The sequence below is a fragment of the Miscanthus floridulus genome, chromosome 4 (assembly GCF_019320115.1).
Source record: "Miscanthus floridulus cultivar M001 chromosome 4, ASM1932011v1, whole genome shotgun sequence".
Taxonomy (NCBI): Eukaryota; Viridiplantae; Streptophyta; class Magnoliopsida; order Poales; family Poaceae; genus Miscanthus; species Miscanthus floridulus.
Genome location: NC_089583.1, coordinates 103623546 through 103648961, shown reverse-complemented (window position 1 = coordinate 103648961; position 25416 = coordinate 103623546). Strand labels below are relative to the sequence as shown.

The 25416-nt window shown below is 45.1% G+C and overlaps 3 protein-coding genes across 4 annotated transcripts; 1 reads left to right on the top strand and 2 right to left on the bottom strand.

Annotated features, from left to right (window-relative positions):
• Positions 1 to 3171: 3171 nt before the first annotated feature.
• Positions 3172 to 10500, bottom strand: LOC136552410 (mitotic checkpoint serine/threonine-protein kinase BUB1-like). 2 transcript variants are annotated; one of them, XM_066543971.1, is made up of 15 exons: positions 10204 to 10500; positions 9552 to 9711; positions 9288 to 9445; positions 9082 to 9175; positions 7630 to 7821; positions 5994 to 6104; positions 5832 to 5919; positions 5525 to 5628; positions 5374 to 5445; positions 5200 to 5289; positions 4910 to 5067; positions 4093 to 4147; positions 3884 to 4018; positions 3672 to 3793; positions 3172 to 3553 (listed from the first exon to the last, which is right to left on the bottom strand). In XM_066543971.1, exons 1-15 carry the CDS (start codon positions 10326 to 10328, stop codon positions 3364 to 3366), a joined length of 1854 nt encoding a protein of 617 aa, XP_066400068.1. In that variant the 5' UTR covers positions 10329 to 10500; the 3' UTR covers positions 3172 to 3363. The 2 variants fall into 2 exon arrangements, with proteins under 2 accessions (XP_066400068.1, XP_066400069.1); XM_066543972.1 differs by lacking the exon at positions 7630 to 7821 and having other exon boundaries at positions 10204 to 10499.
• A 1480-nt stretch (positions 10501 to 11980) lies between these two features.
• LOC136550200 (SH3 domain-containing protein 3-like) lies at positions 11981 to 19295 on the top strand. Its single transcript, XM_066541688.1, has 10 exons — positions 11981 to 12178; positions 13426 to 13548; positions 13785 to 13854; positions 14324 to 14472; positions 17584 to 17685; positions 17788 to 17985; positions 18079 to 18141; positions 18231 to 18320; positions 18407 to 18481; positions 18809 to 19295. Exons 1-10 carry the CDS (start codon positions 12119 to 12121, stop codon positions 18923 to 18925), a joined length of 1047 nt encoding a protein of 348 aa, XP_066397785.1. The 5' UTR covers positions 11981 to 12118; the 3' UTR covers positions 18926 to 19295.
• Positions 19296 to 19621: 326 nt separating this feature from the next.
• LOC136550199 (protein FLX-like 1) lies at positions 19622 to 23681 on the bottom strand. Its single transcript, XM_066541687.1, has 5 exons — positions 23146 to 23681; positions 21205 to 21437; positions 20645 to 20808; positions 20098 to 20174; positions 19622 to 20011 (listed from the first exon to the last, which is right to left on the bottom strand). The coding sequence occupies exons 1-5, from the start codon at positions 23641 to 23643 to the stop codon at positions 19913 to 19915; spliced, it is 1071 nt and encodes a 356-aa protein (XP_066397784.1). The 5' UTR covers positions 23644 to 23681; the 3' UTR covers positions 19622 to 19912.
• Positions 23682 to 25416: the final 1735 nt, after the last annotated feature.

The window sequence follows — 25416 nt, the reverse complement described above, 5'->3', positions numbered from 1 at the left end:
GCTGAGGTCCAGCGTCCGGTCACTTTCTAACTGACGCGTCCGGTCAACTGATGACCGTTGAAATTTGACAAATAGTATTTGAAGCAGGGGACACGTGGCGTGAATCATGTGACCGGACGCTGAGGGCCAGTGTCCGGTCGATCGGACCAGAGCGTCCGATCACCCTGCGCTGTACCCAGTGAAGGGGTACAACGGCTCTATTTCATGGGGGCTTCTATTTAAGCCCCATGGCCGTCTCAAGCTCACACTCTTAGCCATTTTGCATTGACATAGCAACCTTGTGAGCTTAGCCAAAGCCCTCCCACTCATCTCCATCATTAATTCATCATCTTTGTGAGATTGGGAGAGAATCCAAGTGCATTGCTTGAGTGTTTGCATCTAGAGGCACTTGGTGTTTGTGTTTCGCTGTGGGTTTCGCTTGTTACTCTTGGTGGTTGCCGCCACCTAGATGGCTTGGAGCAGCGAGGATCATTGAGCGGAGGGTGGTGATTGTCTCCGGCTCCGATCGTGGTGATTGTGAGGGGTTCTTGATCTTTCCTCGGCGGAGAGCCAAAAGGTACTCTAGTGGATTGCTCGTGGCTTATGTGATCCTCATCTTGTGTTGGTTGTGCGGCACCCTATTGAGGGTTTGGCGTGTGAAGCCAATTAGCGCGTGAACCTCCAAGTGAGTGAATCGCCACAACGAGGACTAGCTTGCCAGCAAGCAAGTGAACATCGGTAAAAATCATTGTGTTCATCATTAATTCTGAGGTGATTGGTCTTCATTGTTATTCATCCTTGTGATTGTTTGGTTCCTTCATCTACACGGCGGTATAACATTCTTTATCACTCTCTTTACATTACCGCAAACTAGTTGTCAAGCTCTTTAGTGTAGCTAGTTGTGAGAGCTTGTTTGTTTGGTTGGTATGGCTCTTTAGTTAGCCTTTGAGAGCACACTAACATAGAGTAGTGTCATAGCTATTGTGTGAATAGATACTATCTAAACTAGAATTGTGGTAGGTGGCTTGCATTTTGAGTAGGCTAGCGCAACACTTGCTTCGCCTCATAATTGTCTAACTACTTTGTTAAGTGTTGTTGTAAAAATTTTATTAGGCTATTCACCCCCCTCTAGCCATTAGGACCTTTCAGCTAGTCATCTTTATATTCTACTCCCTCTATCCCAATTATAAAGGGGTGTTTGGTTATTTAGTCGCTCCTAAAATTCATGTCACATCGAATGTTTAGATACTAATAAGGAGCATTAAATATAGATTAATTATAAAACCAATTACATAGATGGATGCTAATTTGTGAGATGAATTTTTTAATCCTAATTAATCCGTCATTAGCACATGTTTACTGTAGCACAACGTTGTCAAATCATGGACTAATTAGGCTTAAAAGATTCGCCTCGCAAATTAGTTGCAAGTTATGCAATTAGTTTCGTAATTAGTTTATATTTAATACTCCATGCATATGTCCAAACATTCGATGTGATAGAAATTTTAGGAACTCCTGTAGAAACCAAACAGGCCCTAAGTCATTTCAATTTTTTTGGAGAGTCACAGCATTTCAAGTTTGATCAAATTTATATAATAAAATAATAGCATTTATGATACCAAATAAGTATCATTAGATTCTTCATTAATTATATTTTAATAGTAATATACCTATTTGATGTCATAAATCTTTGTAACTCCTTTTATAATTTTGGTCAAATTTAAGATGTTTTGACTCTTCAAAAAAGTTAGAATGACTTATAATTTAGAATGGAGGCAGTAGGATTGAAAGTCTACGTAGTATTTTTGCAAGATGTGTCTAGTGTTCATGATAAGTGGGTCCACCAAAATATAACTAGTAGGGATGTGGCATTAAAAATTAGTGAGTCATCGTGACGTGGGTTTCTAAACCTTCAAATGAGTTTGTCTGCGAGATAGGTCACATTGTCAATCTTATTAAGTAGTCATCACACACAAAATTAAGTAGTCAACATGAGATGGAATTTCTTGTTCACAAAAAAAAAGATGGAATTTCTACTTGTTTGCTTAACAAAGGAGCTGAGCAGTTGCAAATACAGAGCAAAATAAAGCTAAGCGGAGTTTATTTTTCCCTTCTTCTGCATCTATCCCACGATTCCATATTCGGTAGGGGTTGGGACTTGGGACTAGCTAGATCAGCCCGGACCCAAGCCACTACAATAGACTAGCTTGCGTGGATCTAGGGACACGTTAATTTGAACTGCTATAGCACCACCACCAATTTGGCAAAAAGAAAAGAGAGTGGCCCTATTTTCGCCAACGATTTAGCGAGAAAAAAAGAGACCTAGCGTGGGCAAGTAGTTAGGCCGCGCGAGCCAAAGTTTACAAACAAGGGGCAAACAGTGTTGGCCTCACCCACACTTTGGCGTGGCTTGCATAGGCCGGTGCCCGATCACGTTACAGCCCGTCCTCCGCCCTAGTCTTGTCGCTAACTTGCATGTTAGCTCGGTCCATTGCAAAATTTCCACGATCTGACTAGACTGAGGTCCCGGTGATTGCTACTACGATCACGACTGCACATTATGCACGAAGGAAAAAAGAAAGAAACGAGAAGAATTTGAGAGCCATCTAGGCGTTCCCGGGAAGTCCTGCCACACGATTGACAGAGATGCTGTACCGCGAAGTTTCGAGTTTCGACTGGCCGAGTAGACAACCAAGCATCATCATCCTAGACCTACATAGAAAGAAAAAACTACTCTATAGGCAACAGAAGTCTGCACGTAATTCAAACCCTTTCTTCCTGGCCTCTCTTTGGTCACCCCCGCGCCGGAGGCCTCCCCACTGAGACGGCCGGTAGCCCTCATGTGGCCTAGTCCAACGAGCCCACGACTCCACCCATGACCCACCACACACGCGCAACAGGCCGCGCAACCACAGGCTTAACGAACGGCCGGGAGATGGCCGATGAACCACGAAAACACCACGGTCACCCAGTCCAACACACACGGACAACCGGATACAAGACGAGCGCACACGCCGCGGGACGGAAGCCTGTTCGCAGCCGTCGCTTTGCATGCCCGCATAGGCCACGGCGCCACGCTTTGTCATTCCCAGCCTCCCAGGGAGGAGCGAACGGGCCGGATCGCGGGTAGGAGGAACTATCAGGGACGCGATCTCTTCTACTCCTACAAGAGAAGCGACTGCACGAGAGAGAGAGAGAGAAGGCTTCATCATCAATAAACTTACCGATGCGATGTGACAGGTCCTTTCAGTTCCTACTAGCCTAGACGGAGTTACAACTTACAACATGGGGGATCACAGGCACCAGCGGTGCCCGGAAACGGACGGGGAGCTGGACGTTTCGGCTTGTCAAGCTCATTGCATGGGGATTAACCGACGACGCAGCTCAGGACGAGCACAGGGAGGCCTTCTGCTTCGCCAGCATCTGGTTCAACTTGCCGACGAGCTGCCGGTTGCTGCACATGCACTCCCGGAAAGACGCCAGCAGGCTCTGGAGCGCGGCCACGTCGCTGTCGTTCGAGGGCGGGTTCAGCAGCGTCGAGAAGAGCTTCTGCCACAGATCAACGTTCCAGTACCTGCGATCCAAGTATCCAACCACATTGGGACGACGGACCAGTTGCTTGCTCAGTTGCTTCACACTAACCCCAGGCACGCACGACTGCAGGAGTCAAAGAGGAAGAGATCGCAGTGCACCTTTTAAACGGCAGTTTAGGTCGGTATTCGTAGCCTCCACCAATCCTGGGCACCTTCTCGACGCTCATGCATGCCCCGTGTAGCATCATGTGCACAACGACGCAGAGGCTGTATGTGTCGACCTACAGGCAGAAGAGACCAGAGCACTGTATCAGAATCAGACGGCGGCATTTAGACTCCTAGAGTAACTGATGAAAGTACAGGCTCCTGACCTGATAAGTCCAGTTTCTATGTTCTTGCATCTCGATGCATCTGAATCCTGAGGTTCCACAGTCCCCGTGGAATTCCGTGGGGGAGGGGAAAAGATTCAGATCAATGCCACGGCCCCAGTCAACAAGGCAGAGCCCCTGAAATGCAGATTCCATAAGCCTCATAAAAGCGGGCTGCGATACCTCTGACGTGTTAGGACGGATATGCTGACCTGATTCTTCTCATCTCTTTTTTCACTTCGGAAAGTGTCCTCTGTGATATCTCCACTTTACATACCAAGAGAAGGATGACACTGATTAGTGAGCAACTAGATATATCAAAATAAAACGAGCTGACAAAGGTAACATGTTGAGCGAGAGCATGGGTAGGAAAGTCAAAGAACAGGCTATAATGCTAGATAGTACTGTTGTGCTTACTTTTTCAAGAGCTTCTATAAATGGACACATTAGAAATATTTTCTTATGAGTTACCTTGGGTAAAAGGGGTCAAAATCATGCTTACAAATAGAAAGCCTGCTTTAACTACTTATTAGTTTGCTATTATTGTCAAAAATCTTATTTATCAAAAGAACGAGAGACCAGAACATCAACACTCAGCAGAAAAACCAGAATAAGAGCATCAAAATGGGGATTCCCATTACTACTCGGAGGTAATGCAGGAACAGTAAATCAGTACGTTTCTGCACCCACCAGGCCACCAATCCAACACTTATGGGTTACGGCCAGCCAATGGAACGATTATGAAGTTCATGCTTTCTTCATGGACAAAGTCCTGCATCTGATCTACTTGTAGTTGTAAGTATTTCATATGTATGTGGAACTCATAAATTAATGTCATCCTAAGAAACAAGACAAAAAGATACGGCCTTTGCAAACATGGATGGCAATAATGATTACAGGTTCTATATCTGAGATTTGCGATCTGAACTCTTAATAGCAGATAAAAGATGGCATGGTTATTACTGAGTAAACAGATACTGCTGAACAGAGGCATAAAGTGGTAACAGTAATGGTAGATGGTATAACTACCTCGGGTAGCAAACAAGGATGTTGTCAGGTTTGAAATCACCATGGATTATGCCAACACTATGCAGTGTTTCCAGCATGTTCAGCATCTCTATGGTATAATACATGCATAGAACTTCATCCATGTACCGACCGACAACTAAGTGAGAATTTATGACATCCTGCAGAAGGCTTGAGTTATATCTCATCACATCTTCAACATCGATTGGTTGTAGTTACATATTCATTAAATAGATAACCAACAAACAAAAATAGTTTTGTGGATTTTTTTATGCATATAATGTAATTAATACCAGAAGAGTTCCGTACGGCAGGTAATCACAAACCAACACACTGACATCAGAGAAGATATGCATTTCATGCGCGTAGCCAAAGCTTGGTCTCTGGAAGTAAAACAATGTATATTGTTAAATATCATTATGATTTATGAAAGAATGTTGAGGCTGCTCTTAACATAAATTATGTACCTCGATATCAGATATACGCAGATCAAGTTGGCGATACATGTAAAATTCCAAAGCAAATGAGGGATTCTGAATCTGCATACAAAGAGCAGTGTTTAAAACTAGACCAAACTATGAAAGGTGAGTTTATGGAGACAATGGAAACAAGGTTCACCTTCAAAGCAACCATTTCTTCTGTATTACCATCAACAGTGGCTTTGTATACTTTAGCAAAAGCACCAGTGCCGGTAGATCCTTTGATCTGATACTTTCTACCACCTTGACACAAAAAGGAATTGTAGTTGCATTTTGTAACAACACAAATAAACTTTATTGAAACAAAGAAGAGGATACATTTGTTAATTAATGTACTCATTGTAACTTGTGAGCATTAAACATTCAAGTAGTCAAATTAGGAACATGATTCAGAATGTATGGCAACATTGTGCAAAGACTGAGAAACAAAATAATTACAGTTATACCTAACTCAATGACCTTGTTTCTTAAAACATTCAGCGAAGAAGTCAAGGGCACCTTTCCATAGTACACCTTGTTACTCTTATGATAGCCCTGTTAAGGATTGTGCAACCATGATGAGTCTCATGCAGCACATCAGAGAACATACATGCTACTAGTGAACTTACAGGAAATGTCCTCAATTCACCATTAATTGTCTCCAGTAAAGTGTTCCTAGTAGAAGCAGACCACGGATCTACCACAGAAGGTTCATTCTTCTGTTGTTTTGATGGTTTGGGCTGAAGGCAAGAACAAACAAAATAGAGCAAAGGATGTATATTAATCCACTTGGATGACAGGTATTAGGCAACCATATGCATGGAAATAATACTTTGAAACAATGGGCAATGATGAAAACTTTTAACAGAGCATGTTTGAAATAAAAAAAATGAATAATATTTTGAATAAATACTTAACAGGCTTATGGGTTCTATAATTTTTTACTGCTAAGTCTAAAAGGTAAAGGTCGCATGTCCCATTTTTCTTTGTTTATACTCCATAACAGTGCTTGGTTTTCTAAAGCTATACAAATTCTCTGTAACAGTGCTTGGTTTTCTAAAGCTATACAAATTCTCTGCCCTAGCATATACCAAAACTTCTCCGGTAAACACTGGTAGATTCACAATAGAACATATGAAAAGTTTTTTTTCCTCTTGAACAACGCAGGAGAACTGCGTGTCATTTCATTAAGAAAGAGGGGACCTTACAAAATGTACGGGGAAAAACGGGGGAGGCATCAAGAGGTCTCCCTCTATAAAAACCCAACACACACAACCTGTCTTACTAGCCTTTGAACTACAGAGACAACTGCGACCTTCAGAACCTGCCTAGACCCTAAAGGTCAGGGGAGAGCGACCTTATGAGAAGCTCCTGGAGGACCGTAGCACCAGCCGTGCACCACAAACTGCCCTCCTCAGCCACAAAGTATAAGAGGGTCTGAACATCTGGGCGAGCTCCATCAAAAACACAAGTGTTCATGTGCTTCCAGAGCTCCCAAGCAACAGGGATGATCAGGGTATTAAGTCCTTTGTGCATCTCTTTTGGAACACTTCTTAGGGCCTGATTGGGTGGCTTCCCAGCCGAGCCTGGCTCACTCTAGGCATGCAGGCCCATGGCAACCATGCTGGAGACGTGCAACACAGAGCTCTTCCAAGCAATCAGGATCCCTCCATGCGTGCAACTTGCCAGCAGGGCCCCAAACTTATCATAATCAGAGCCAAAAACAAGGAAAAAAGCTCCTGACTTCTAGATGCAACCTTGGTTACTTTGGTTTCCTGGAGGCAAACCACATCAGCCTTGGCGGAGAGGATAACACCCCGAACTGAATTAAACCGCGCTTTATTATTAAGACCACAGGCGTTCCAAACTAGAGTTGCAGAAGGATTCATGAGTAATATATTTTGAACGGCCACCAAACAGGCCCAATCAGAAAACCGCCAAGATTTCCACGTAGCGGACCTCTTCACCCTCACCAGCCTTCCACCCAAAGATGGCCACCAAGCCAGTGAGGTGTGCATCAGAAAGGGGATTATCAAACAACTTGCTGTAATTGTCTTGAGCTGACTGGTTATCTTCTCCTCCACAGTAGAGAGGCCCAAGCTACGAATCACTCTTGTCTGCGCATCAGAGATCACCGGCCCTGGAGAGCATGGACCAGTGCGGCCACATGTCTGCTTCGGTGGGGGAGTGATCCTGAGGAAGGCGCCTTAGACCATCTCTTTTGGATGACAGTTTGGGGAATGAGCTTCACTACGGCTTTGTTACCTTATCCAGAAGCTTGTCCCGCGTAGTCGGCGACAGTGTCATGATGATTGGATCCGACGCAGCCGTCGTGGGTGTCGGCATACAGGGGCGACGCCGTTGCCGGGAGTACACCCTCAGGGGACGGGGCGACACTACCGGAGGGGCAACAGGGGTAGCAGAAGGCGAACAGCATGAATCAAAGAAAAGTGAAGCCTGAATGCAATCCCAATTATGAAAACCCAGAATCAAATATATTTCTACCTCAAAACGTGATAACCAGTCTAAGCAACGAGAGGTGTGTTATTTTTCATATAGTCTTAGTTTACTGCAGGCCATGGGAATGGAAACAACAAACTTCCAACTAATTAACATGGATCAAAGTGAAAACACTTTTTTTTCTAATGCATAAGTTTTTTGGTGAACATAATGCATAAGTTAATGTAACAAGTATGAAGCAAACATCAATGCACACATTAGCCTCAACACCCATATTTAAATCTCAAGCGACAGGCAATACATAAACAGAACAATGAAAGGAAACTAATCAAAAGTACAGGAATGTGCATCAAGGCACTGTGTGCAAACACAAGCATTTCACCACACAAGAAATAGAAAAAAAATCCTTAGTTTGATATAAAGGAATCCAAAAATAAATGCGGTTGGCTCACATGTATGAGCTAATGCATTTGTGATTGGGACTACAATTCATTACCTAAACTGTGTAATGCGATTATCAAAGAATCTTAATGTAGATCAAGCTAACTAAAAATGAACTGCCACATTTATGAAGCCTACAAAACAACCCGATCAGCTTCAGCTTCTTTGTAGACTTAATATTAGAAGTATAAAGCTCTAAGCTACCCTCAACAGGAACAGAACATTTCTACAGTTTCACATTAAATGATAAGTACTTAACAGCCTTTTCTTCTTAATATAAAGATGCGCAGCTCTCCTGTGTGTTCGGGAAAAAAAAGTAGTTAACATACTATACATTATCTCTTCCCTGCAATACAAGGTTTGCATGAACCCTGCATAGAAATTAATGCAAGGTTTACACAGTAGTAAGCTAATCCATTTACTGGTCACAAAAATGCATCAATAGACTTGGGAAGTAAAGTATGGACATGATTTTAAATATAGAATGTAAAATCTTCAGGTTTAACAGCAGTTCAAAATATGTTTGCTGGAGAGCACTGAGAACTCTAGTGGCAATACATAACAACCAGCCTAATGGCCATAGATCAAATGGCACAGGTCAATCATGAGAACCTCATATGAAGGTAGCAATTAATTACGAAGTCCATGACCTATTTGACAAACACAGAAGTGTAATGCTCAGCATACCCGTGAGCTATTTCTGTGGTCAGCATACTCATGGATACAAACAAATACTGAGAGGTTTGATAAATACAAAAGTGAGGTGCTCAACATGAAGGCTGGAAACAACTAAATCACAGCATGTGGTTACGCTACCTGTGCTTCTGCATCTGCTTCTTCTATAATATTCTCCAAATGTTTCAGAAACGTCAAGTGCATCTTCTTCAAATGATCAAGGGGCTCCGCCTTCCTAGTTAAGCCACAGAACATAATTTAACATCACATGGACCTGTGAATATCAGGTTGTATCTGCTTAAAAAGAGGTGAATTTCAAGCGGAAAATATTTTCCACACACACTAACCTGGAAATACCGATTCCGTACACCTTATCAGCCTCACCCACTTTCCCATGAGCAATTAGATACTGTGCATACGAGTCATAGAGTAGCGCATGCTCCAGAAACATTCTTTTCTCCTCCAGTTGGTTGTAAACACTGGGGAAGTCCTCAGCTGCATCTGCCTAAAAAGCAAGAATCACAAAAGACCCCAAAAAAGATAAGCAAAATAATAAACAGCAACCTAGGAGGAATGAGATCAGAAATGATGTATAAAATCAATCAGGTTACATAGAGGATCCAGATCTTGAGGAGCCGTGGATCAGTGGAGTATTGGTAGTCATCCCCATATTTTGAAATGCATTCGATCAAGTAATGCTTGAGCCGGTCTAAGGCTGCCATGTCATACTGAGGGCCTGTCCCGAGCTCATCCACGGCCCTGCTGATAGACCTGAATACAAACCCAGAAACCAATATTAGCAACCCAAGCACAGCTCACACAAATACGTACATGGATTTTCTAGAAGAGGAAAATCAGACCTATATGCAGCCTAATTGAGACCGAAATCAAGGTCCCACACATTGCAGCCTCAAAAGCATTTGAGTTCGGAGTCGACATATACTAGTGAAATCAAGGTCCCACACATTGCAGCCTCACAAGCATTTGAATTCGGAATCGACATATACTAGTGCATCCTAGTTCAATCCCACAAGGGTACTGGTAGGCGTCAGTAACCAGAGCTGCATCGCCGAGGTAGAGCCGCGCAAGCTAAACTAAACGCCCAAATTGCACATGCTTACATTCAACCAAACGGCGGAACTTTCATATACACAAGCACACGCACGGACGCACCCGTGCACTAAGCGAGCTCCCACACGGATTCGCACACACTTAAGCGAATCCAAGTAACGGAGGCAAATCTCGAGGTCGATTCGGGAGTACCTAAGGTACGGGAGGATGGGGTCCGAGGGCGGCGAGGCCACCTCCCGCGAAAACCTAGGCGACTTCCGGAGCGGGCTAGAGGCGGCCCCCGGCGCCGCGCCCGGCGTGCGTTCCAGGACCACCATGCCCAGATACGGAGAGCCTCTGGGACGAACCCTGCGGCGATCGCCGGCCGCGAGACGGCGACGAGCAGCTCTACAATTAGCTCTCGGGTGTGTGACAGTGTGAGCCGGGGACGGCACTGGAGATGGTTGACAGCCTGGCAAGAAGGGGAATTTTGAAAAAAATCGCCCTGGCCGTTGCTGGCTTGCTGCGGCGCGGACCTAAGTCGGATCTCGTGGGGCCACTCGTCAGGAGTAATGGGTTTTCTCCTACTGATCGTTAGCACGGGCTGGGCTTTCATGGGCCGGGAGTGGCGTGTCTGTAATACTAGAAGCGACTATACTTGGCCATCGGGCCGGCCCGGCTCGGCACGGGCCAGGCACGGCCCGGAGGATGTCGGGCCGGCACGGCACGCGTGCCTCCCGTGCCGGGCCGAACCAGGCGCCGGGCCTGGCCAACGGCCCAGGCACGGCCTGTTGGGCCATTTTTCGGGTCGGGCCAGCCTGAAAAGCCAGAGCGTCTTAGCATGTCGTGCCGGCCCAGCGGCCCGACGAGAGGGGAACAGAGGCGTCGTCGTCGCCTCCAGGCCGGGCGCGGGTGGCGAAGGGGCGGCCCTGGCTGAGAGAGGTGGGAGGCGGTGGCAACGCTCGACGCCGGATCCGACGAGAAGAGAAGGATATGGAGAGGAAGTTCTGGTCGGAGTAGCGGACGAGGCAGGAGCCGTAGAAGACAGTGGGGAAGCAGGCCCTACAGGAGGAGGAGGAGTCGGCGTCGCCGCGATAGAGCGCGAGCCCGTAGACGGTGTCGGGGACCTCGTCGATGGTGGCCGTTGCGAACGCCTCCTCGAACGAGCAGACAAAGAGAGGGGGAAGGGGAGGAAGCGTGAGCGAGCAGCCGGAGATCGTGGCATCGGGGCGGAGCTCGTGGCTGGATCTGGCGTCGGGGCGGAGCTTGGGGCCAGCACGCTCGTTCCCGCGGCAGCTGAGGCGGGACTGCGGGAGGCGATGGCGGCACTCGACGTTGGATCCCATGAGAAGAGAAGGGGATTGAGGGGATTCGACGAGCCGCGGGGAAGACGGCGCGCGAACACGAGGTTGCGCGGCTACTGTGGCGCGAGCAGCCATATAGAGGGGGGGGGAGGAAGCGCGAGCAGCTGGGCCACGGACGGCGCAGTAGAGTCACCGGAGTAGCCCGCGTGGCTCCCGCGCCGCCGCTGCTGGATGAGAGCGCTGGGAGGCTCAGAGGCTGGGGGAAGAGTGGAGGGAGTTAGGGTTCGGGGGTGGGATGGGGCTGCGGCGCTACGCGGGGGAGAGCCGTCGCGGCCGCGGCGTGCGGGTGCGGCTCCGCTTATATATGAGGAGGGGGGAGGCCAACTGGGCCACGGGGATGGTGGGTCGGACAACTGGGCCGTGGGGAGTCGGTGGAGGAGTGAGGAGGGGGAGGGGGTGGCCAGGCCGCTGCCGAGCCGGCTGACTCAGGGCGGATCGTGCCGTGCCAGCCCACGGGCCTGAGCAACAGCCCAGGCATGGCCTGCCGCCTTGGGCCGGGCCAGCCCAGACCCGTATGTCATCGGGCCGTGCCGTGCTCGTGTCGGGCTTAAAAAAGCGGACTTCGTACTGTGCCATCGTGTCGTGGCCTGCATGGCCAACTATAGACGCGACGAACGATGGACGTCCGTGATTGTTTGTAACGGCAGCGTGTTGGTGCCGGTGCCGCAGTCCGTCTGGGGCGACGGCGCCACGGCCCACGGCGGCTTGCAGCTTGTGCGCGTGTGTCCGGGCGAGAGTGTGAGGGAGAGAGGAGCTGGGAAGGGATGGAGGCGCTGAGGAAGCAGGCGAGCAAGTTCAAGGAGCAGGTCGCCAAGCAGCAGCAGGTTCCGGATCCCGCTCCCGAACGCCCGATTCTTCATTCCGCCTCTCGGTTCTGTGCTCCCGCCGTTGCGCGTAGAAAATGGGCGTGATTTCGCGGTGTTTGGTTGCTCAATGTGTCGCGAGGCTGCCGCCAGGATGTGGCTGACAGATTGCTTTCGATTTAGGGGTCTCGCGGTTCTCGTGTAGCTGGATCTCGGGGTTCGAACGCGAATTTGCATTTCTTGTACCACGTGGATCTGCGAGCCATGGGGGATCGGAGCTTTGGGGCCAAGAGCTGGTTTTTTAGGATGCACGAGACCTTTTTGTGTCCTGTTGTATCTTGCTAATTTGGAATGTGAATTGTTCATTAGTCATTATAGCTCTAGTGTGAAGCGGACGTTGCAGCTTGCAGTTCATTGATTCCATGGCTGCGAAAAAGATAGTTGGGATAAGGTTTTGTGTTTGTAGCAGAGGCATTGAATTGCACTTCTAGTGGCAGCGGTGGCATAGTATTAACCCATACTTGTGGCACAGTACGGGTCCATACCTGATGGAAGCGCTGTAAGGAAAAATTGGTTGATTATGTATTATGTATTTATATATATTGGTTGAAGTGTACAACTCACTGTTATGGCTCCCCCGATCAGGTATATGTGAGACATGTTCCTTCTACAAGTTAGCATTTGGTATCTCACTCTGTTTTGGATCCTGTGTAGTATTCTATTGTACTTGGACAATTGCGTCCTGCAATAATGTGTTCTAACTACTCTATTGTTACTTGTTATCTGTCTGTAATTACTTCCATGATGATCTTTTATGGAGAAGCTGTTATGCCAGCATGCAGATATGGAATTGACTAGTTACGTTTTTTTTGCATTCTTTTTTTTTTTGCGACTTCATTATTTTGCATTCTTGTAGTTTCCTTTTCAATCCTTGTTTTTTTTTAATTACAAGAAGCCAAGTAATGTACATGCTCCTGGTATATTGTTGTTGCCTAAAGGCATGCATGTAAAACTTAAGCATTCTGACAAAGCGGGTATTCTACAGCTTGATTACATTTTGTTTACTCTCGAGTTCTTCTGTATGCATCGCACAATGGAGGCAGCTACTATCATGCCACAAATTGAGATGCTGAGAGCTTTAAAATGATATCAGTTATAGCCTTGTAGGCAGCTACTGTTTTGAAACTACAGATTTGTGGTTGCAATGTCCACTAGTGCTTTGAAGTCAATCCTCTCCTTGCTTACATTTGTGATTTTAAATTTTTCAGGCTGTTATAAAGCAGTTCAGTACTACTGGTTATGAGCGGTCAGATTCTGTTGTAATTGATGAGGTTGAACTACAGAGACATCAACAGCTTGAGAAATTGTATACTTCTACTCGTTCTGGAAGGGTAAGAAGGGGAGAATTATAGATGGCCTTTTGACCTATATATTGATGCGAACACCTGGCCAAAAACTGATGTTGCATTTGCATTGTTCAATATGCATCAAACATAGTCTTTGTATATTCAGTGCACTAGTAAGTATTTTTTTTCAAAGGAAGTGAAGATTTCATGATTGCAGTATACCCTTTACTGAGTTTCATGATGGCAGTCGTTACATTTCTGTTATGTATCCATTCTAACAGGATTTCCAGAAGGACATAGTTAGAGCAGCTGAAGGTTGGGTGTCTATTGGAAACAAACATATTGAAGTGGGTATGTACTTATGTGGCTCATGTGAGTTATCCTTGGTTAATTCTGTCAGGTTGGGATTTCTTCACAACAAAAGAAAGCTACATTGTTATTTTGTCTTATTTACATTTTCTCACATAGTAGAGCCATTGGTTAGGGTTAGAAATAGGATATCTACCCTCCAAAACTTAGTGTAGTATGATGCTTTGAGCTAAAATAGTCATTTGTGACTGCAGCTATCTAGGATGATAAATTCATATGCCCTCCATCTTGAGAAGGAATCACTACTATTTTCAATGGTTATCACCACTATATTTTCTAGAGGTTATTTTAGCTTAGTTGAAAAACTCGTGAATTTCAAATAGGGTTTAATCAGTTTATTTCTTTCTTTCTTTTGCAGCGCATGCTGTTACACTTGTATGCAAGTCTCCCAATTCAATATCTATGAAATAGTTTGTTAAACTGCTGCATCTATTCTTTCTTTTGGCCATAGGAACAAAATTTTCTGAGGACTGCTATAGATATGGAGGCGAAAATAATGCAAGCGACGAAGCCCTTGGAAAAGCAGCATCACTATATGGAGGTGCTTTGAGAAATATTGAGAAAGAGTATGAGGATTTCAACAGAATTTTATCTTCTCAGGTAAATGCTGACTGATTTCTTTGAGTTAGTTTCCCACATGAGGCCTGTTTAGTTGGAGATCACTTGTGGGAATTTATGTGTAAGGGCGTTTGAAGGCTCTTGGTTGGTTGTCTGGTTGGCGGGCAGAAAATATAGGTGTTATGGGGAATGCATATTTCAGGGTACAGTTACCATTCATGGAGTGAGTTGCTGATTGGAATGGATTTGAATAACTTTTTGAGGCAGATGAATGTATCTCATGCTGGAATGTAGGGTCCCTTACGGGCAAGTTAAGAGAGTTAGTGGACACAGCGGTTAGGAGGCGTGTAAATATCTTATGCGTCCAAGAGACTAAATGGAAGGGCAGAAGGCGAAGGAGGTGGACAATACCGGCTTCAAGCTCTGGTACACAGGGACAACTTCAAATAAAAATGGAGTAGGAGTTTTGATTGATAAGAGCCTCAAGGATGGTGTGGTGGAGGTGAGAAGGCAAGGGGATAGGATCATCTTAGTTAAACTTGTCATTAGTGATATGGTCTTAAACGTAATTAGTGTGTATGCCCCCTAAGTAGGCCATGATGAGAGTGCTAAGCGGCTTTTCTGGGAAGACTTAGACCGCTTGGTTAGAGCTGTCCCTAGTAGCGAGAAGCTCTTTATAAGAGGTGATCTTAATGGCCATGTAGGTACATCAAGTGCAGGTTTCGAGGTGGTTCATGGGGGTTCGAATATGGTAGTAGGAATCAGGAGGGAGAGGAAGTCTTAGATTTTGCTATAACTTTTGATCTGATGATAGCTAACACTTTCTTTCGTAAGAGACAGTCCCATTTAGTGACCTTTAATAGCGATTAGTACTTTAGTCAAATCGACTTTGTCCTTACAAGGAGGGATAAACGAACATGCGTGGACTGTAAGGTGATACCTGGAGAATGTGTGGTCACTCAACACAAGTTGGTGGTGGCTGACTTCCACTTTCTGGTGCAAGCTCATGGGAACAAACAAGTTAGGGTTGCTAGAATGAAGTGGTGGAAATTAGAAGGGGAGGCATCAAAGGTCTTTAAGGACAAGGTCATTAAAGAGGGTCCTTAGAAGGATGAAGGCGATGCAAACAGCATGTGGGAGAAGGTGGCAACACGCGTTCGGAAGATTGCTTCAGAGGTGCTTGGAGTGACCAAAGGGAGCGGATGCGAGTACACTTGGTGGTGGAATGAAGATGTGCAAAAGGCTATTAAGGAAAAGAAGGAGTGCTATAAACGCTTGTATCATGACAGGTGTGCAGACAACATAGAGAAGTACAAGGTGGCAAAGAAGACTGCAAAATGAGCGGTGAGTGAGGCAAAGGGGCGGGCCTATGAGGACCTTTACCAACGTTTGAGTACGACGCAGATATCAATAAACTAATTTGGTTTCATGCCCGGAAGGTCAACCACAAAAGCAATCTTCTTAATAAGACAAGTTATGGAGCAGTTTAGAGAACAGAAGAAGGACCTCCACATGGTTTTCATTGACTTTGAGAAGGCTTATGACAAGATACCAAGAAATGTTATGTGGTAGGCTTTGGACAAACATAAAGTCCCATCAAAGTACAAGGACATGTACAACAATGTTATGACTAGTGTTCGAACAAACGATGGTAACACATATTACTTCTCGATTAAAATTGGATTTCATCAAGGGTCAGCCTTAAGCCCGTATCTCTTTGCCTTGGTAATGGATGAGGTTATCAGGAACATACAAGGGGGTATCCCTTTGGTGCATGTTATTCGCTGATGATGTATTGTTAGTGGACGAAAGCCAGGCGGGAGTAAATAGGAAACTAGAGTTTTGGCGGCAGACCCTTGAGTCTAAAGGTTTTAGGTTGAGCAGAACTAAAACCGAATATATAAGATGCGACTTTGGTGGAGCTGCACAGGAGGAGGGAGATGTGAGTTTGGAAGGTCAAGTAGTGCCAAGAAGGATACATTTCGATATCTGGGATCGATGCTACAGAGGGATGGAGATATTGATGCGGACGTTAGCCATAGAATCAAAGCAGGGTGGATCAAGTGGCGACAAGCTTCTAACATTCTCTGTGACAAGAGGGTACCACAAAAGCTAAAAGGCAAGTTTTATAGAACGGCGATTAGACCAGATATGTTGTATGGAGCAGAATGTAGGCATACAAAGATTCGACATGTTCAACAACTGAGTGTTGCAGAAATGCGTATGTTGCGATGGATTTGTGGTCACACAAAAATGGACCGAGTTCGGAATGATGATATACATGGTCGCCTAGGGGTAGCACCAATTGAAGAAAAGCTTGTCCAACATTGGTTGAGGTGGTTTGGCCATGTCCAAAGGAGACCTCCAGAGGCACCAGTGCATTATGGAGTCCTAAGCCAAGCTAATAATATGAGAGGTAGTGGAAGACTAAAATTGACATGGGGGAGGCAATAAAAAGAGATTTGAAAGCTTGTGATATACCTAGAGATCTATGTTTGAATATGAGTGCTTGGAAAGCAGCTATTGAAGTGGCTGAACCGTGACTTGGGGTTCTTGTTGGGTTTCAACTCTAGCCTACCCCAACTTGCTTGGGACTGAAAGACTATGTTGTTGTTGTTGTTGAATGTATCTCAGGCATTTAAAATGACTTATTTTTAGCATGGCTTTACTTCCTCAATTCTAGAAGATATCATTGGTGGATGTGAATTTGTATTGAATGTTTCCATTGGCAACTGGAGAGTGTGGTGACACCCTAGAATATCCAAGGTGTTGGAAGCCTTTTTGTTTGAGTAAAATTTTTCACAAGTCCATCTTAGTCCCCATGAAAACCAAAATGTTGCAAGTCTCCTTAGCGGTAACTTTCTGATACTAATAATCCAAGTTACCAAGCATATCATTCTGTTTCTGCTTTTCCTTTTACTTCCCGATTCATATGATATCAGTAGCTTGTGTATGGTATATTGGAATTGATCGCCATACGCATAATTTCTGTTTATTCGCTTAGAACAGCCTTTTTAAGTGCAAGTTTGAGTCCAAGCCTTCTGAAATACATTATATATGCCGTTCTGATAGAAATAAGTACACATGTATGTGTGAGGTATTTGGCTATCATTTAGATACATTTTAAGTTCCTTACATTTGTTGACATTTCAGACTATAGACCCATTGAGGTCAATGGCTATGGGTGCACCCCTGGAAGATGCTCGTGGTCTTGCACAGCGCTATAGCCGGATGAGACATGAAGCTGAGATCCTTGTATGTACTGGTGGCTTAATCCTTCGCTGCAAGTGAGCAAATTCCACAAATTCCAATTGCTGCTACTTCCATTTACCCTGATCCTTCTTGTTTGTTCAATAGTCAGCTGAAATTGCTAGAAGAAAGGCACGGGTAAGAGAAGCTCCAATTCTTGAGCACACTACAAAGCTTCAGCAGCCAGAAGCTAAAATGATAGAGCACAAAGCAAGTATGGCTGTGTTAGGAAAGGAAGCAGCCGCTGCGCTTGCGGCTGTTGAATCTCAGCAACAACGAGTGACCCTTCAGCGGCTGGTTGGTGTGGTGAGATTGCTTACTTATAATCTGTGGCTATTCTGTTTGCATTGTTTGTTACATTCATTTATTTCTTGTCCTTGGCAATTTGTCTCATTGAAGGTAGAAGCAGAAAAGTTATTCCATCTGAGATTAGCTGCTATCCTTGATGATGTTGAAGTGGAGGTAGGGTTTTCACTTTTCACTTTGATTGCTATGGGAAGTTGTGAAAATTCTCTTGCGTTGCTTTTTTTTTTACGATTTCTTCTTTGTAGATGTCCTCTGAGAAGCAAAGGAGAGAATCTGCACCACCTATTATATCTTCGCATAAGCGTGCTGAGAAAGCCCAGTACTTCCTTGCTGAGGTGAAACTGAGTAACTGGCAGTAAAAAGCAAGTATACATCATATTTTCCATTTATATGTACAGTATCAATCTTTTTGGTGCTGCAGGCAATGCATAATTTCCATGGAACCACAGAGAAGGAACTGAGCTTAATTGTTGGCGATTATGTTGTCGTTCGTCAGGTCAGTGTGCTCTTAACAGTTTCAGCTGTGGAAGTAAATGTAGTACCCACTGGCTAACCTGGCTTAAGAACTGTTAACGTGATCATAAGAAACCATTGGTCAAAGACGACCAGTTAGTATATGGACACTTGTCCTCCTGCAGTGAGTGCAAACTGCACAGTGGCTGCCTACAGGCTTGTAGGATGAATTGGTCGCTGAAAAGAACCATACTATGGTGGAAGGAATATAAAGAATGAATTAGCCTGTCCAACCAAAAACACTACCCACTAACTGTCAATACTATTTCACTGTATGATTGCATCCTTATTCTTTCTGTGCCTGCACCAGATTGCTCCCAACGGCTGGGCGGAAGGAGAATGCCGAGGGAAGGCCGGTTGGTTTCCAGCCGCCTATGTTGAGAGGCGTGAAAATATCCCCCCGAATAAAGTTTTCCCGCAAGCATAAGATCACAAGGGGTCATCTGTTTCCACTGCAGAGTTTGCGGGTTCCAAATAGCATTCCCTGCCACAGATACGCAGTTTGGTGCGACCTGACCCTGGCATTGAGGAGTTGTAAGCCTGTATGTAACTTCCGACCGGTTTGATGCTTCGGTTCTTGTGGTGGTCTAGACTTAGAACAAGATATGGCGGCACGTGCTGTGCCTGCACGCCCATTGAAGATGTAGCTTCGCATGTGTAATCCTTCTTTTGCGGTAGCATAGGTCTACCCTTTCTCTGCTACTGACGAGTGTAAACTGTAGTGATTCTTGCTTGATTTTGTTAGTGTGTATCAGTTGTTCTGTACAATATGTTTTTTGAATGATACCATTCGGACATCAGCTTTGACCCGTCGAAGTTGTGTTTCCACCTCTTTCAGCCACGGTAATCTTCTGAAGGCCCGTGGTATGGTTCGGTATTGGAAATCGTTGGATGGACACACAGTGTATGACATTTTTTGTGATATGACTCTGATCAGAGGAATTCAATCCTTGGAATCGGCTTATCATCAGCTTACTTCTTGAAATCAGCTTATCAGCTTTATCACGTTAAAATGTCGTACATGTATATCATGTTAAAATCTCCACTTCAATGCATGTGCCAGCTCAGCGGGCATCACAATATCACTTGAGATACTCAACTTACATAGACCAAATCACGTAACTAGTTCAACGTTTTTTTATTAATAATTATCTGTAAACATCACATTCACAACTGCACATCACATCACGTGTCCGATAGAAAACATTCAATATATTCACGCTTGATTGATTCGATAAATATATGTTCCCTTGCACAGGCCGATAGAAGCTAAAGTAAAGCAAATCTGTGCGCAATTCATCTGCCTGTGCCCTATCTGTTCAACATCTGATCCACCACAACGTTCATAGTTTCATACGGTCATAGCCAAAGCTATGTGTACACTTCGGTGAAAGGCCTGACAAATTAGCAGTACTTATCTACGCCCGGACGCCCTTTGCAAGTCATAGGCACCCCAAGAACCATGCGCTGCACTAGTTCCATACTGGGAACCAGAATCAGTGGCAGCATTTGCCTGCAATAGAGAAGTAGCTTCGAATGAGGACGAAGGGATGTGAGGACTGGTTCTGCAGATGATAAAGTACAAGCCAGATGACATACTTGATTAATGCCATATCCAGAGTTAAAAGGATTTGGAGCATAATTGGCCTTGGGGTTCCCATAGCTTCCAATATAACCTGCAGGAGACAAATCAGCTTCACCTAGTAATCATCGACGCCTATTATGCCAGATTATAAATCAGCTTCACCTACTATGCCAGATTACTAATCAACTTCACCTATTATGCCAGATCACTAATCAGCTAACACAGCATCACATTTAACAGGCTGGTAGTTTCTCATCAATATGATCTATGGATAGGTTAGGTTTTACGTGGTGGATAGGTTAGGGTTTATGCGGTGGACACGATAGGTTTTAGCATACAGATTTTTCACATCTCAAATTCACAATCGCTCTGTCAGCATTCTTTTGTAGCAGACCTCTTCTCACCTAATTCACAATCGCTCTGTCAGCATTCTCACCTAATTATCTTAACACTTGGCTAGTTTTGTTGTCAAGGTCATCTCACCTAATTGATCACATAAGTAGCAGATATTTGGAACAGAAGCGATATAATAAAAAAAATAACCTCCTGCTCAGATCATACCTTGATTGCCTGCAGACACAACGGCCCGTGACCTCTTCTCCGCGTTAGCAACCTCAGCTCGAAGTTTCTCCACCTCAGAAGCCACTGAAATCAATTTTTTCTGCATCTCCTGTCCCTGCTCATAACTCTCTGCATATCCTTTCTTCTCAAGCTCAATACCAGATCTGCATAGTAGCTCATAATAAATACCATACAGTTGAATAAAAGCAAAGGTATTCGTTGCAAATTCGCCTTTCTCTCTATTACTCAACAGAAAATCAAAATTCCATTAAATCCCTTTTTGAACATATCATTCCAGTTTGGAGTGAAGTATGTTTTGACTGGGTTGACCAGGTGAAAGGGAAGGGAACAATGGCAATGTTTACTCATATTGCTGATTGGGAAGAGGTAAGGCAAAGCAGGGAAGAGCAGATAAAAAATTAATAATGATTTTTTTTCTTCTTGAATACGCGAGAGCTGCACATCATTGCATCATTAATAACGAGTTTGTATGCATGTTGAAAATCCTTAAACCTTCTATATTCAAAAAAGAGTAGGTCAAATATTTTAATAGAATGTACCTCAACTGTTGTGTTTCATGTTTGATCTCCTGGATCTCAGCTTTTAATGCAGACACCTTCTGCAAGTCTTCTGCCGACCGGGCCAAATCCTGTGTTAATCCCTGAACTTGGCCCATGAGTTCCTGCCTCGCTGTACCCAGGTTTTGAATGTCCATACGAACTTGTGCAAGCTCTGCTCTCATTTCATGTACTGCCCGGAGCTCTGCTTCCATCTTCATTGACCTCTCATAAACCTATTAAAATTATTTTGGATATTACAACCAAAAGAACCATAAATTAATTATATTTGATACGAACAGAAATATCTTATTGAACTAAGTCAGGCGGGTTCCGAGATACATGAATTTACATAATATAACATGCATGTATTTGAAAATATCGGCTGAAAAATGGGGCCTTACCTCAAGATATAAAACATAAAATCCAACTTATTCCTGCTATGCAGTTTCAAACCTACAACTAATGCAAAACTATGCAATTTCATGGAAAATGCACATAAATACAAGTGTAACTAATTAAAAATATAGCATAATTGAACTTGGGTTGGTTTTGCAAGAAAAATACAGTTAATTTTGTGGCTTCAAACAAAATAGTGGATTAACACGATGTTGGTAAAAAGAGAGAAAAACAAGCATGCATGTGTTACCGTATTCTAAGAAAAAAAAGTGCGGAACAAAATATTTCTTCTAGAAATATCAACAGTGTGAATATAGAGCTTGAGAAGCTCCTATGAACAAAGAATCACATAGGAACTCTGGATCTCTAGGAAGGTGGAGGCAGTGTATTGTAGAAATCTAACAGATTGCTTAGGATAAGTGTATGGGCTGTACGACACACAGATAATTTGGAATCTGGAACATGTTAAAATTTTGAGCACGGCACAAACAGCAAACATGAAGGACAATGACCTACATAATACAAACACATAAGCATATATTGTGCAGCATCTAGCTTGTTTAATGTATCTGCCTTCTCTGCCGTGCTTTCATCTTCTCTCCATCTTTACCCATTATTTACATGCAAGAAGACGATGAGATCAAAGGATGTGAGGTTCCAATCTAATGCAAGCTGACAAACTTTCCACAATTGTGACAATGGCATGGACATGGACATGAAGATAAATATAAATCCAGGGTTCTAATTCTGTGGCTTGTCCCCTCCACTATTCCAGAAGCAGACACCTAGCCTGACAGTGCCAAGGCACTAGGAAGCCTCCTGTCTAGCACCCAAGCACAGCCTAGATCCCTCCTTGCCTTGGCAGACACCAAACCCACTTAGGCGACCATGGCCTATTAAACTATGATATGAGGCAAACTTCCCTCTTTTTCAATTTATATGAACACAAGTGCAGGTGCTAGTATCTAATTCAGGTGCCAATGTCTGATTCAGCAGATTTTTGGGGGGCACAGGAAAAAACACTTGGAATCGAAAACAGTATCGGAATCTGACCGGGTGTGTGTGTGTTTAGCTCGCGAAAAAAGGGACATGCGTCCAGGTAAACTTCTATATCTCGTCTCATTTTTTTTCCAATTGCTGGTGCTATGCAAGCCAAAAACAAAAAACAAAAAAAATGGCACACATACACATTGTGATCATTTGTGTGAATTTTGTGGCCGAGGTTTCCAAATACAGTGCAGGAGTGTCATAAATCTAAACAAAGAAGAAAACTGATTAATGGCAATACAAGTTAAAAGTTCACATCGCCGGTACCAAATAGATCAAAATATACACTGCAGTCAAGTTTAGCCCGAAATTTGCAAGACTGGGAGAAAATTAGGTTTGTATAGACACCAAACAAACATAGAGACTCCAGGGATCTGCATAGCTTCAGTTGCTCCTTCAATTTGAGCAAGCTGCTTCCTGATAAGTACCCAAATTTGCAACGCATACAAAAGAAGAAACATTCAGCCCGTTGAAGCTCGTGAGGGAGAGCGTCCGCACCTCGCGAAGGCGTAGGTCGCTCTCCTCCTGAGCAGAGGTGAGCGCGTGCGCGGTGCGGCCGAGCTCGTGCCGCGTGGCAGCGACCTCTTGCACGAGCGCCACGTGCGTCGCGGCCAGCCGCTGGTTCTGCGCGAGTAGCGCATGCGCCTCGTCGATCTCGGCGCCAAGCCGCTCCTCCAGCGCCGCCACCACATGCGGCTGGGGTGGCAGGGGGCCACCGGCACCGCCGTGGCCGTGGCCCACGAAATGGCGGAGATGCGGCGGCGGCGGCGGCTCCTGGAAGCTGTCGAGGTGGCCGGGCGGCAGGCGGGACGGGTCGCGGAAGTCGTCTAGGTGGTGGTGTGGGGGGAGGCGCGGCGGGTCGCGGAAGTCGTCGAGGGGGTGGTGGGGCGGGAGGTGGGGGTGAAGCGGGTGGTGAAGCGGGGGAGGCGGATGGTTGCCGCCGCCGCCGCCGCGGGGGTAGGGAGGGGGCAGCGGGTTGCGGTGGCGGCCGGCCATGGGGAATCGCCGGAACCCTACCGATGGCGTGATGAGGATGAAAAAATTGCAAAAATGACACTGGATGAGGATAGACTGCTTAGGACTTTTTTTTTCGGAATTTTGAAATTCCATTAACCGATGGGCCTCCAGTCCTACAATACAGCAAGCTACCGTATTAAGCCCCCTTTGAATTGCAGAAAAAATATAGGAAAAATGTAGGATTCACATTCCTATGGATTAAATCATTTGGTCATAGGAATTGCATGTAGGAAAACGTAGGAAACTTTCCTTTGTGTTTGATTTGATTTCATAGGAAATCCATAGGAAAAAAAATATCCACTCAGACCTCATGTTTTGGTTTCCTACGTTTCTCTTGTAGTTCATCCAAACACCTGTTTTTACAAACTTCCCGTTCTTCCTCTCTTTTGCATATGCATTCCTATCTCGTTTCTTTGTTTTTCTTATTCCTACATTTTTTTCAATCCTACATTCCAAATGGGGTCTTCGTCTATTAACTTTAGGGACAATGGTTAATGGTTAATAGAGAGCATTAGTCTATTAACTTCGGGATGGTTATAATAGAGAAATATTGCAAAATTGCTAGATACAGGTGCCTTGGCTTCATGTATGAGGCCATCCATCGCAGTCACTACACGCCGAATTCCCATCTCATGCGTACGTAGCTTTCAAAAAAAAGCCATTGTTTTTGTCCGAAATGCGTCCGTCACATTTGAAATTTGATAAGGGCTTCCCAATGCATCACGTTGGACTCGCCATGTCACAAGAGATGGTGGTTCCACAGGGTGACATAGGACCCTGCAGAAGAACCAGCAGCCTCGTCTGACAAAAAGTAGAGGCAGCTACTAGGGAGTACGTTCCGGAGAAAAAGTGCTCAAACATGACGTTGCTTTCCTCTCAAAAGCAGAGCATGAGAACAAAAAATGAGAGCACAGAACGTGTTTTGTGTGACTGTGAACATGACAGGCGAGTCGTGGGATGAGCTGCTTGCGTTGAGAGACTGTTGCCCTCAATTTATCTACTCCTACATGGATGGTAACTTTTTGTCGAGGCATACAACTACTGCTGCTCGCGTTGGTGCTGCCCTAATCCGCCCCCACCAGCTTTCACCACGTCCCCCATACTATCTCTGATCATGAATCCCCATCTTCCTTTCTATCCCCTGTAGTCATAGCTCGTGTTTTTCAGCACTATTTCAATAGTATTTTTCAGCAAAAAAACAGTATTTTTCTCTCACGACAAATCAACATCAACAGCTAAATTTCAACAAAACAAAGCCATAGTCTCCATCTGAGTTTAGCTTCAGCACGTCTGACTCCAGCATTTTTCAATGATATGGTTGGTCTTCTGTTTTGTTAACTGACGCCTTTCAAATCTCTACTATATAAAGAAGGAAGTGTGTCAGGTTCATAAACCCGGGGTCCGTCATGGATCGGCTTTCCAACAAAGGCTCGGCCCAGCAGGCAACGTTGCAAACAGCACTCAACTCATGGGCCGGCCCAAGTTCCTAAACAACAGGCCAGAAGGGCGATCCAATCACCGACCAGAAGGCCTGGCCGAGGAGGAACGGCGCCCGCCTCTCCGACCCGAGCGCTTGCTTCGGTCTCCAGCCCGCCTCCGGATGGCCTCTCTGACCGGAAGGCCTGGCCGACACCGCTTCCGACTCCGACCCGCATCTCCGACCAGGGATGCACCGAACCCCTGCTCACTGCTCTTCTCCAACTAGCGCAGTCAGTGCCGACCGGGGACGCCCGCTCGGTAAGGACCAGGGAA